The sequence below is a fragment of the Micrasema longulum genome, unplaced genomic scaffold, assembly GCF_059751315.1.
Source record: "Micrasema longulum isolate JH-2025_06_02 unplaced genomic scaffold, ASM5975131v1 h1tg000087l, whole genome shotgun sequence".
Lineage (NCBI taxonomy): Eukaryota > Metazoa > Arthropoda > Insecta > Trichoptera > Brachycentridae > Micrasema > Micrasema longulum.
In genome coordinates, this window is record NW_028277293.1 from 965,815 (window position 1) to 980,574 (window position 14,760).

The following is a 14,760-nucleotide window of genomic DNA, read 5'->3' on the forward strand; positions in this document are numbered from 1 at the left end:
GGTTTCCGGAAGTGGTTTGATGCGATTGGCTCAGGATAGGAAGATGTTTCCTCTATGTTCTCTCTACCTCTTTCACAACACGGACCATCTCTTCGTTCTAACGAGAGAACCCTTTTAATACCCTGTCATCGCTCTAATTTTCTTGCCTCCTCTTTCACAGTAGTAGCCGCTCGATTGTGGAATAATCTACCCACTAATGTTTTCTTTATTTACATTTAAGTCGAGATTGAAATTTCACTATCTAAATATTTCAATTGTTCCTTTATCCTTCTTCTTTCCTTCCCACCCCCTCTCCACTCTTCATAATATCGTGTTGTTTTTTTTTTTATGTACATTTATTTTTGTTAATCTTTGCTTTTAATTTTTATATAAAATTGTAAGATTCAATATGTCCATGTATTTATAATTTTCTCAAACTGAACGGTTTGGGTAGGTAGGAAGAATTGCCTTAAGGCAATATGCCCGCCCTTAGTGTCAAATAAATAAATATGTTCACCATTAGACAATAAACGGCTGATGATGAACCTCGGATACATTGGCTTGCATTTCCGAGCTATTTTAAGTTTAGAAAAAAGCGGCATGGATAAGGGTGAAACAAAACAAACATATAAGGTAAGATTTGGTTTATACCAATATAATCATCATCATTGGTACACTAATAGCTGGGTATATTGATAAATAAAGGCAAAATGATTAGTCTAAGGCTTCAGATACCAGTCCAGGGATAATCGAATATTCTAGTGTAAAAACGTCCTTTGAAATACCAATACACATAAATAATTTTAAGACATTTACGATTTTCATAAATTATTTATTTTTTATTATAGATGGAAAGTTTAGTATAGTATTGCATTAGTATTCTTGCTTGTCTTTTTTAATAAACACATTAATATTGTTACAAAATATATAATATTATTGTCCGGCGTAGGAGGATGCAATTCGTTTTCTAGTTTTACTGGAAATAACGACCTAGTGATTTAGATAATACTGAAATGTAATACGCAAAGTACCTTTTATCTAATTTATTACTTTACTCCTGTATTTTAATTTTTAATCTCATTTTTAAAATGGGAACAGTATGAAAGCAAACCTTCAAAGAAGATAAAAATGTTTTTTTTTTTTTTAATTACTGAAAAAATGTATTTACTGTCTTGGAACAAGGAAGCCGACTTTTAGTTACTGTAGGTGAACCCACCAGCAAAAAAATTAATTGAATGCATACTTACAACGCATTAAATCTACCGAACATTATGACAAAAAATGTAAATTGCGATCAAAATTTGGAACCTCGGAATAAATAAATAAAATAAAAGACTATTTTACCTGGACTATGAACATGACGACCATTCCAATACTAAGAGAGTATTGGACTGGAGGTGGTGCAGCCGTTTCCCATCCAGCCAAGCATCCCATGCAAGCCACCAGGACGAGAAGTCCAGTTCCCATCAACTCTGACGCGAAGCGCACCGCCGCATCGCCCCTCGAAATGGACGACCAGGCCTCCTTCATTTCTGCAACAATGCCCATAGTCAGAAGTCAGAACCGCCCCGAACTGAATCTAAATCACGACAGTGCAGTATGAATAATCAAAGTACCCAACAAAACAGTGTACTGTTTTTAATTCCAAATTACCCAATTACCTATGTAATTATATAAAGAGGCGATGGACCAAAGTTCCTCAAAGTTTTGTTTTTTTAATCGCAAACATTTCATAGAAATATCTCGAAACATTCTTATAAAAAAATATACTCAATTGCCTTTGGCTCAATTGCCTTTTACGAAATTAGTATGAACATATTTCGTTTAATTATTTTTTTAAAAACATGCATTTTGTTTTACCCAACATTAAAATACAAAAATTAAACTTAAAATAATATAATACGTTCAGTAGAAGGGTTAAATAATTTAAAGTAAATGTAAAAAGCAAATGAATATATAAATACTCTTCATATTCCAGCTGTTTTATTTAATTATAATCAATTGTTATCTTCAGCAAATCTTTTAAGACTTTCTGATAGAATCCTAACTGACCTAATATTACTTTTTAAATTGATCAATTCATTAATTGACTGTCCTGATTTACTGGAACTGGTGTGTTTCCGTGTACCTGGTCGACATACCCGCCACAGATCTCCTTTTTGTTCTGCAAGTTGTAGGACCAACTATCACATGCACTCGCCTATCTCTAGGCTCCATAGATATGGCAATCAGTATGAGGACAAGGCTGATATACATATTTGGTTCTGGACTTGATAGTTATAAAACGAGTCTGATTTCTTTTTTTCTCTCGCAATATTATTCTTAAACTTTTCGTTATCTTTAAAAACGTTTTTCCTTTTTTTGTTTTTTCATATTTATGTATTAATTTCGTTAATATTTTTGTTTGCTTATATGTATTTTCCTACTTGTTTCTATTGTCATGGTTATGCAATTTTTTGTTATGTTTTTGTATTTGTATTTTTTTTCATATTTATATTAGAGGCAATTTATGCCGTTTATGTAAAAAAAATAAATCAGAGAAACACTTTTTATTTCGCACTAAACGTGATTAGTTTAAAGAAAAAAAAGGCACATACTCGAGAATTGACAATTTTAATGCTGCGACATCCGCTTTATTTTTACCAGGGCTCCGATTACAATAGGAAGTTAACAGAGTTATTTTCAACTGTCTATAAAGTAAAATCAAAATTTATTCATGAAAATTTATTAAAAAATGTATTAAAATTTATTCAAAATTTATTGACGTAAATGTGCGTTTGTACGAAATTATTTTCGCCAGTAACCTGCAATTGAACAAAATTGAATGCATATTGTATCATTTTATGTTATAGAAAAAATTAAAAATATTTATTAACTTCCCATTGTACTATTACGGGCCTAGATGCGCTTAGTTTTTCCTATCGCCCCTTTCTTTCCTTCCCACTTTTCATCATAAATGGTGTAGTTTTACCATTGATTTATATTTACTTTTTTAAAACATGTGTTTGAATTTTTTTGATTTTAAATTAAATTAACAATAACACATACAATGTGTTAACATTTGCAAATTGTTTTTTTTCAAATCAAACAGTTTGGGTAGGTAAGAAGAAATTGTCTTAAGGCGAAATACCCGCCATTACAAAAAATATATAAAATGTTTGTTCGGTAAAAAGGACAACTAAATAAGCTTGATTTTTAACGATCGCTATTTGTCACCGACAAATAATATCGACTAGATATCGACAAATAATATCGACCAGATAAATATTTTTGATTTTTACCGATCGTCATTTGTCGTCAATACTTCGTTGCCACTAGATTAGGGCTGTCATACGTCCCGGTACACAAGACATGTCCCGGTTTAGAAGTCTGTATTTCAGTGTTCTTGTCCGAGACTCATTTGTCCCGATCGATTAAAAATTTAGGCATATGAAAAAATATTTTCCGGTAATATTCTACACACATAATATCAAATTAATATTGATGCTCGCACTTATTTTTTTAAAATTTATGTATATTGTAGCCCTACGATTAATTTTAATTTTGTATTTTGTGTTTCTGAAATAACTCCGCGTGTGACGTCAGAAGTTCATTTCCGGTTATTCAATATCAGTTCTTCCTATTGGTCTATCTATGGAAATCAAACCGGAAGTCTTCCATAATTCTCATATCAAAGGTTGATTCATATGAACCAGTGACGTCATTAAAAGTAGTTCGTTTTTATTAAAATGTTTTTTATTATTTTTTCGTTCATTTTCAGGAAACTTAGCCTTTCAATTTAATGCTCCAATTTTTACCGCGCGCAAGAAAACAATTAATGTATCCAATTTCCCGTAGGGCTGAAGTTCCTCATTCGATTTCTATTAACACAATGAAAAGCATAATGTTATGTGTTTTAAGTGATAAAATGTCATAGAATTCAATGTGCATTGAATTCTATAATTATATAAAAAGAAAAAAAGAGCCGCTCCAAAAACAGAAAACGTCGTCAAAATATGATCGGGCAAAGTCAGGGAAGAGTGAAAGCGAGAGAAGATGAGATGAAATTTTAGGTATGGTTCTATTTGGTTTTATTGAATTGAAGGTCTTTCTACGTTTTTCAGTATGTTTATTTTTGAATAAGAAAAAAATTACGATGGTAAGTGAATTAATATTTTTTCATGCGACGTCGGATAATATTTCTATATTACCTTCTCTTAAATGTTCTTCATCTCTGTTGTAATATGTTAATATAAACAGCTCCCAAGGAGTTGAAACCAGTACTTGTCTACGAAAATTTGGACCAACTAAAAAAATATTTTTGATAAATTCACCTGGTCTATGAAGAAGTATAAAAATTGAGAAAATAAGATTGTCAGGCTTTGCCTAGTATGTCGGTGAATTAATTTAATAAGATAAATCTCACCCGCATAAATAAAGGTTTTAGCTCTTTAACCTCACAAACATGAACAGATGAAAGAATTAGAGGAATATAGATGTTCAAATATGGGCAGAATGGTGAATGTTACACAGTCTGTAAAGTGGCCACTTAAACCAGCCAATGACAGGTCATAAGCCCTGTAGATGCCCAGACTTCTATATTACCTTCTCTAAAATGTTCTTCATCTCTGTTGTAATATGTTCATTTCTACGGGTGTTTAAAATACGCATAATTTGAATTACCTGAAAACGAGACGTCACGCGCCCTGTGGGACAAACGGCACATAATACGCGATGTTTATAAGAAGCGCAGTCGGCGGTCATGACGCGTGACGTCAAAATGACGTGAGGCAGCTGCGAACCGTTTTGTGTGCGCTCATTTTTAAACCCGTAAATTAAAATGAAAACTTGTTTCAAATACATTGATAGGTACGAGTATATCATTGGAATCGCAATAATTCGCTCTTGTAATATATGTTATATTGTTAACGTTATTCCCGACTTGTGAAAATACAGTAATGGCAGCCCTACACTGGGCGCGCTCGAGCTTTGACGATTGTCACGCGTGGCGATAAATTAATATCAGGTGCACGAAAAAATCGTTTGTTTTTGCTGAGTAGCAATATTAGTAGGGATCAGTTTTATGATACATAAATATGCGAACCTCACGTTCTGTGTTTGTAAAATGAGTGGTTTATGCGTATTCGCACTAAACGTGATAGGGATGGGTCGAAACGTGTTTTACCAATAATAAAAACGTGCTGTTATTTAATTATTATTGGTAAACATATAAAATCCTGAAACGGGAAATCTATCGGAAACAAGCCTGTTTTGTAGTGAATCGGCTGATACGTTCGTTTACCACGCTTACGTCTTAGGTTCAATTCCTGGGAAAGTCTACATGAAATATTGATTTCAAAGGTGGTTTTTTTACCTCGTAACATTTGATTAATTAATACAGTTTTTGTTACCATTTGTTTGATTGTAATACGGTCATGAAAAAAAATGACGATGTCTGAAATAAGGGGGTAACGAAAGTAATAGAGCAGTATTCAATGAAAATCGCATATTGAGCCTTTCAACCCTAGTGTTCATTCAAATGTACAACAAATTTCTGGAACCCCTAAGCACGTTTTTATCAGTATGGAATTTGTCAAGAACGCTGAAAGTTGTATTGTATGCATTCAGAATTCTTTCATTTTTTATGCAAATAGGGGAAGATAGGGCAAGACAGGTCCCTTAACGTTGAATATTAAAAAACCCATTAAAAGTTTAAGAAAATAATAAACAAAATTAAAACAAATTATCAATGCTTCTTCGGCGACCAAAATCTATGTGATTAAGAAAAAAAGGAATTAGAATTTTTAGGTATACATTTTTTATGAACTTTGGGAAATACCCGTTTTGCCCGTAGGGAGAAGGTAAAACGGGTACTCAAAAATAAAAACCCGAATTCAAGTCGTTGAACGAAATTTCGCAAATCGTAACACTTTCTCAGTAAAGTGTACAGGTTATACAAACTAAACATCGTTTTAATATGTATTGATGCATAGTTAGTATTACTAAAATTATAATAACACAGCGGATTTACTTTTATTTTGTTTTAATTTTCACGCTGGAAAAGTTGTAGACGCTCCCATGCATATGTTTTACTCTTCTGGCTCGCCCAGGTAGACTTGTTAGGAGTTAGCTAACCATCTATGCAAATGTTACGTCTCACTGCGTTGACAGTCATATATGAATAATACCCGCTTTGCCTACAGTAACCATCTTGCCCGACCTTCTCCTACTTATGTAAAAAAAAAATACTGGATTTTACCGACGGGAAAGTTTATCAATATAGTTAGATATTTCAACAGAAATGGAAAACCTGAATGTTTACCGTACTTAAAGTAATAGTTTAAATCAGTCAATGACCTACCTCCGTGGTGCAATAGCTAAAACGCTTGCATAACGCATGGGGGGTTCAGAGCTCGATTATCGGTGAGATCGCAATAGTAAAATATGATTTCAAGTCTTTGTGCTATAATTGACTACTATTAGGTATCTTGGCCTTTTGTGATGCTCAAGGCCCCGTAAATGGCTACATGTCTACATTCTCTCTTTCTTCTTCTTCGCAGTCTCAATCCTGGGGATTGGTTTGCAGCAAAGTCCCGCATCTCGTCCTCCATTGGTCTCTAGTTTTAAATTATTACAATATTATTTATAAATTTCTTTTGCAGTTTGATATGCGTTGATTTCAAATTAATCACTGTGATATGAAGAGGGTATCGGTGAGAAATCAACAAACGATATCAAAATATTAACTTGAAGATATGCTAAGGAGTATGCGATAAAATTAGTAGGTATTGGTCGATTTCCAATAAAGATTGCCCCATATTACGTTGTATTACGAAACGATAAATATTTGGTGGATTCCTGCAGCAGGCAACAGGTGAGATTATAAATCACTCGACTTTTTGATAGCAACGACCTAAGCTATTGTACTAGGTACGAGAGGTAAACCGCAGTATATCCAAGCAGCAGGGCGAACTATGTATAGAAGCGATTATGCGCAGCTTACCATTATATTTGACTAACCATAATAATGTTTTACTGTAATTTTATTAACAGAAAAACAAATAAATAATTACTATTTATTTTAAATCATTTCCACCGTCTGTATCTTAATCCTAATATAAATATAGAAATATATAAAGCGCGCCCAGCGCCTGCGATGAGCCAAGAAACTAGCCGATTATTCCAGCTAATTTTTTCACATAGATAAGTTTAGTATATTTTGAATGTCTTAACCCCAGTGCGGGTTTTTTCTCTTAGATTAATCTTGCAGATTACACAAATTATTTGAAGGTTCTTGATTTGGAAAACAGTATTTCAAACATTGTTTCTTAAGGACTATTTTTCTTTGAGCTGGTACTTTTGACATAAGACCATTTACTTTCATACGTCACATAGCAGGACACATGGCGCTCGACGCGGCCGTTTTTAGCACTATTAATTTCTAGAACAATTCAGCCAGTTGACATTTCATTTGAATATTTATATCGACTGAATTTGTAGTGCTATTTTTTATTTATTTTTTAATGAGTTTTGTATTAAAGTAATGAATAATATATCACGAAGTTACGTCGTTTGAGTTGATTTTATTGATGAAGGTTGTTGTATCACACAAAACCACAGAAAAATATCAATTTATAGTATATATATTACGTACCTTCTATGTAGGTAAAAATGTATGATATTTTTTTTATAGCTTACCTGTTAATAAAACCACCATTCGCCACTGTCATGCAGCCACTTTTCAGGAGAGACAAATTAGTGATTTTTCGATGAGAGGCTTTAAAGTAAATTTATTGATACTCCTTCTTTTTTTTTCTTTTGCCTCCAACTTCGCCTGTCCTCAGCAGCCATTTTCCAATTTGCAAGTTGTAGAAGCAGTGCTGCATCTTTTTTTACTTTATCCTCCCACCTCAGTCTCGGTCTTTCAATCTTCTTTTACGATGTCCAGTCATGACTCTCTTAGTTACTCACGCATCAGGCATTCTTTGTACATGTCCAGCCCATTTCCACCTGAGCAGTTTTATGTGGGTTGAGATAATACGGGCTTCATATATGCTGTCTAATTCGACATTTTGCCTAGTGCGCCACATTTTCCCACCTTTCACGGGACCTCAGATTCGGCGAAGAACTCTCCTTTCAAATATATTTAAGGGCCATTTTTTACATTTTTTTTTTTTTTTTTTTTTTTTGCACCACAACAGGCCAGGAGGCCTAATTACAGTGGTGAATTACATCACAGAGCACCCAGGCTTGAGAAAAAATACATTTTAATTTTTGTGTTCTCACCGGGAATCGAACCCGGAACCTTCCGTGCGTGAGTCAAGCGTCTTGACCACTACACCACGGAGGCCATATCCAGCATCTCAGCGGACCTTACTGTCAGTGTCAGTGCCTCGCATCCATACGCCAATACAGTCCTAATAATAGTCTTGTACAGGGTTAACTCCGTATTCCTATGAACGCTTTCTTGACTTTAAAACTGGCATCAAGGAGAAATATGTTCTGTTGCCCGCAGATATTCGTTTCTTTATTTCTGTAGAGCCTAAGTACGTGAACTGGTCGACAGCCTCAAAAGAGTAACTATCTCTGAACTGCACGCTACCTATTGCTCTGTTAGATGGATTTTGGCTTTGAGTGATAAACTTTGTTTCATCTTCGTTGGTTCTCAAGCCCACCTCGCGCGCAGTGGTTTAAAGAGGGTAAAAGATTTCCTTAACAGCTGTTAAGGATCTTTCCACAATATTTAGGTCATCTACATTTCCGACTATCTGACTACTCTTGAAACCTATGAGGGAGCCAGTATCGATTAATGTTCTGCGGATGACATGTTCTAGCCCTAAGTTAAAGAGAATAGGAGCCAGGATATCCCCTTGCATAAGTCCCTGGGTAGTCGTGAATGCTTCCGTTAAAATTTATTGATACACATTACAAAAGTAAACATTTTAAAAATCTTCAAAAGTACTGTATATTTTCTTATTGTCCTCAATTTGGTGTAGAGGGTCAATAAAAAGAAAACATATCTTTGTTGTTAAATAAATTAGGCGTCAATGCTATTTACCATGTATTAGCGGACAAAAAAATTGATTTCGACATAGTAATAATTGAACCCAACCTATGACAGGTCATAAGCCCTGTAAACGCTCGAATATCCATAATCTTGAAACAAAAAATTCTACCCATCTCTGTAGTGATATAAATAGTAATAAATCAATTTTATCTACCAATAATCCTGGCTGATGAATAATACAGTTCTGTAAATAAAATATAACCAGAACCCTGAATGTGTTTTAGACTAGATGGCTGCTCCCAGGTAAAAATCTTGAGCATGAAAATTGATCGGAGATAAGTCCGCCTCCCCGTGTAGTGGTTGACGCGTTCGCCTACCATTCTCGAGGTCCAGGGTTCGATTTCTGGCAGGGTGGACATAAAATATAGACGGGTACCCTAAGTGAAATATTGATTTAAAAGTTTTCCTGCAATTTTTCATTGTTCTTGTCCTGGGACCTAAAGCGTAAGACTGACCACTTTACCTTCATGTAACATATGATAGAACTAAGCTGCATTTGGTTAACCGTTGCAGTGCCCTATGCACTACTGGGTTTGGAAAGAGAAAGTATTGCAAGTTTATTTAGTATCAAAAAAATATACACCGTTTTATTTTCAACCAATGTACCTACTTGTTTTTTTCAAAAACGAGACATTTTTAGCTCCTCTGACACTTTCAATTTCAAGCAACTCGTTAAACACTTCACTTTTATAAAAAGTAAAATTTAGACAAACTCGAGACATTGTTGATAAATCCACCTGGTCCAAGAAGAAGTATAAACATGAAAAATATTTTTAGGGGTTGCCTATTATGCAGGTAAAATATAATAATGCAATCAGAATGAATCTCACCAGAATCAATAAAGGTTTCAGCTCTTTAACTTCACAAACCAGCCAATGACAGGTCAAAGGCCTTTATATGCTTCGACATATATATTCATTTCTCTAAAACGTTTGTTATCCCTGTTGTAATAAGTTTAAAATAAATTGGAATAACTCTACTCGTCGGCCTCGTGGTGTAATGGTCAGCGCGTTTGCCTACCATGCAAGAGGTCTCGGGTTCGATTCCCGGCATAAAATATTTATTTAAAAAGGTGTTTTTACACTAGAATATTTCATAGTCCCTGGAATGGTACCAGAAGCGTAAGACTGATCATCTTGCTGCGATTGGTGTACCAATGCAGTGCCCTATGCACCATTATGTGCGGAAGAGAATGATGGTGATGATCTACGATAGTAAATACATAGGTGTATTCAAAAGGAATTACAACGCAAATTAATGTCGATTTGGCAATTCTCGACCTAACCACGGGCCATTGTTTTGATACAATGTGTAGCTAACGTCGCATTTGGTAATCCTTAATATTTTTTTGTGCGTACGGGCGCCTTTTTAAGCGGTAGCGCGTTATTACTCTGATGTTTATTATGTTACATTATCATACTTGAGTTATTTTTAATAGACCAGTAATCAATTTCGTGAGTAAACCACTCGACAGTGTTTTTTCAGTGATAAAAAAGATTTTTAAATCTAATAACTAACTGCACCCATAAATTAAATTACCCATTCCTTATCAACTAGTATTCACTAACAACTTTTTTTTATAACGAGCATTGTCAATTCATATTCATTAGGTAACACGTATAAGGATAAAGTTGTATGTCAATTATCAATAAAGAAAACCAATTAGTGTTGTAATGTTCTTAGTTCAGGTTATATTTATTTTTTAAACAATATATTTTTTTCGAAACAGCTGTTTTGATTAATATACCTTTTTATTTCACCGCAGCCCGGAAATAAAAGTGCCACAAATCAAAAAACTGATTTTTGCATGAGAGTAGTTACTAACACATCCACGCTATCAGTACGTTTACATTAAGTCACAAAAACAAAGCCATTATTTAAAATTTCACCTACTAGTTACCTAGTTTTAAATGTTTTCAGAAACAAAAGTGACAGTAAGATAATTGTGACATTATTATTACTTGAATTTGAGTTAAAAATTATAGCATGCTGATTAAATTTTTGCTTTTAAGGCCACGTCAATATTTTTAAGAATCATGTCGGAGCATATCTGAAAATTGCTATAGTGAATCTTCTCGCGGGGGTTGAGAAAAATGAAATTTAAGGATATTTATTTTTATGGATATTTATTTATGGCCACACTGATGTTCAAACGTCAAATTAATGTCGAACTATGAAATGCGAATAATCGAACTGTTTAAAAAAGGAACAAAGCGAGTACAGTTTGGTCAATTCAAATTAATTAAGTCTTTTTGTAAATGCTTAAAGTCGCAATAATGTTCTTAATGAAAATTATCATGTTTGGTTTTACGTCTTTGTATTCATTTGGCGTTTAATCTTCAGTATGGCCATATATGTAGCAGAGTGTAGTCGTAGTGTAGTCGTGTAGTGTAAATAAAAAAATCACAATCACCTATTCAGACTATAACAAGATTCAGAATACCACCCCTAGGATGGTATTTCGATAGTGTTGTGTGTATGCCGTTTATAACAGAAGTGCATCCTATTTTTAAAAAAAACATTTAGTTTTCAACCTCATATTTGTGTGAGCTAGGTTTCTTAACATTCACTAATATTAAAACGAAGAAACGTGAAAAACTTAGCAATTTGGATGAAGAAATGAGAGTAGCTATATCAAATTTTAGACCTAATATCGCTGAAATTTGTAAAAGCCGACTAGCTCAGGTGTCACACTAAATCATTTTCGCCGCAAAAAGTTTCATTGGAGTATTTATGTATTTTTTAACTTGTCTGTAATAAAATAATCAGTTTTATTTTTAATAAAAGTTATCTGTGTATGTTTTTTGAATATTTAGTTTTGGTGAACCGCGAATTTTCCTTGTGATCAAAAGTGCTCCCTGACTTCAAAAAGGTTCAGAACCACTGCCCTAGAGAGTGATTAATTTGGGGATTTTTTTTTAATGCGACCAAATTTTACTTCATAAAATAGCCACACTGATGATTAAACGTCAAATTATGTAGAAAACTGTTTAAAAAATGGAAGAAAAAAACCGAATACTGCTTGGTAATTAATTAAGCTTAATGTTGCAATAATGATTTAAATGAAAGTTTTCGTATTAAATTTCACGGGTTCGTATTTGTTTGACGTTTAAACATCAGTGTGGCCAATTATTAAGCAAAATTTAGGTGCATGCAAAAAATTTAATTCCCCAGATTGACCATTCTATAGGGGATAGAGAAGATTTAGAATACAACTACTCCCGTAAAGGAGAAAACAAATAAAGGGAATACGTAATTCACCAATTTGCGGTAATTTGTCCTTTGTATTGGAATTTAAAAATGAGCACCAAAAGTAAAACAAAATGGTAAAAAAAATCTGCTCTCCAAGGTATTGTGTTTGCTTTTACGTTACATATATCATTTTATTTAATTACAAGCTTTGTAAGTGTACGATGGTCTTACAACCGACGTTCATAAATTTTCTTTCGAACGGGCGAAAACCATCAAAAAAATATTTTTATAAAATTAATTTTCAAAAATATTTACAAAATAGTCTTAAATTAAAGTCCCGCTGAGTTGCATACATACAACTCGTCAGCAGGTTCTTATAAATTACATCGATTATTTACACTTAACCTACATTAACAATAATTTTACTTGAAAAACAATTACATATTACATTATGAAAAATTAAAAACTATCACTAATACAAAAAACTTTTTTCTAATAACCATAATTTGAGTAAACGTCTCACTCCTGTATTTAACTCAGCATTTTTAATATTGTTTGGTAACATGTTAAATGTTTTAGATATACTGTATTGCAGTGTCCTTTTGCCATATTTATTGCAATATCTAGGAACAGCTAGCCCTTCCATACTAGTAAACCTGGTATGGTAATCATGTGCCAACTTGTGTTTATACTCGGAGTGCGACGCATGCTGACACATTAATTTGTATTAAAGTAGAGCCCTAACAGATAATTTATTTACAGATAGACATTCCATGATTATCAAATACGAAGTTAGCTACAGTTTATATTAATACAACGGGCCGTAGATACTAGGATTGAGAATTCAAAGCGCGAGTCGAAACCGTCCGCTACACTTCTGTTGTTAAACTAAAAACTAAACCAAAAATTTGTAACTCTTTTGTTATATGAAACATAGCTTGAGGGCATATCCAAATGATTCCAATTCAAAAATTGATTAAAAAATCCATAAAATCATCATCCCTTTTTCGCATCAAATGGTGGATCTTGATCGTTTTAGTTACGTGAAGCCAAGGCGGTCAGTTTTACACCTCAGACGCCGGTCCAGGGACTATGAAATATTCTGATGTAAAAACACCTTTTTAAATAAATATTTCTTTTCAACGATGTTGACAATCGAACCCGGAACCTCCTGCATGGCATGCAAACGCGCGACTATTACACCACGAGGCGGGCCATCATAAAATCTGGCACTCTGGTACGTATTTGCCAACGTGCTGGCGAACGTATTGGCCAGCGTATGGAGCCACCTTAGGCGTTTCACTATTAATTTGAGTATTATTACGGAGAACAAAAAATGCAAAAAAAACTGTCACTATTCCAACAAGAGAGTATTACCAATTACAGTATTATCACGACAAGAAACAAGAAAACTTTGACAGTATTGGCTACTACATAGTGTCAACGAAAATCCACTTGTCCAATAATGTAATTGATAATTATATTAAAAGATTATAGCCATTCGTTTTATGCTCATATTCACTGATTTGCAGAAGTTTGTGTACGAAGTATCATTATGTCATATAACGATATTCTTATATCTTATCAATAAAATAACATTTTTAATCGAAGTTTGTCTGTGTGTTTACTTAAAATTATAACTTTTTTGTTTTAATATACATTCTCTACAAAAGATAACGGTTCTTGTTTATACATATAACTGATTTCACAAAACATCGACATCATCATAATTCCTCATTAATTTTATTTGCTTTTTCTTGATATTTTTATGTTTTTTTCATTATGTATTTTTGTATAATTTAATTTAGTACGTACTATTATTTGGCATATGATTTATTGCTCCTATTTCTTACTATAGTTACTACAGCTGAGACAAATTAAATGCACACGCAAAAATTTGCCGGTTGATGCCACCTGTCAATTAATAAATGCGTTTGTAGTGTCTAGAGTCGATTATTGTAATGGTATCTATGCAGGTCTACCAATGAACAAAATGACTCGCCTACAATCTGTATTGAATGCCGCAGCGAGACTTATTTTCGGAATCTCTAAGTTCAGTCATATCACTCCACTACTTCGGGAACTACACTGGCTACGTTTTCCACAGAGGGTCGAATACAAACTCTGTTGGCTTATGTATAAGTCGCTGCACAACTCTGCTCCGGAATATCTAAGGGAACTATGCATTCCAGATGAACTAGCTGACAGGCGTCTCACGCTTAGATCAGCTACGTCTACGGCGAGAGGAAAAGTTATCATACCTCTATGCAAACAGCGCACTAAATTTAGTGAACGCGCATTTGCGGTCGCAGGCCCTATGGCATGGAATGCTCTCCCAGCAGAGGTACGAGGCTGTGAAAGTGAAGTGATGTTTCGGAAAAAACTTAAAACCCACTCGTTCTCTAAATCATTTGTTTTAATTAAATTACAAATTTAAAAGCTTCAATTAAATTAATTTAACAATAGAATCACTATGTAAAGCGCCCTTGAGGTATTTTATTTCGAAAATGGCGCTATATAAGTTATCCATAATAATTATAATA

General features: G+C 33.7%; 1 protein-coding gene across 1 annotated transcript in view; it reads right to left on the minus strand.

Moving 5' to 3' along the window:
- LOC148284813 (aquaporin AQPcic-like) overlaps positions 1-14,760 on the minus strand; it is a 75,290-nt gene that overhangs the window by 45,997 nt on the left and 14,533 nt on the right. Inside the window, exon 2 of the mRNA XM_088234672.1 lies at positions 1,324-1,511. Within this exon, the coding sequence (XP_088090798.1) occupies positions 1,324-1,511 (188 nt within the window). The remainder of the gene's footprint in view (positions 1-1,323; positions 1,512-14,760) is intronic.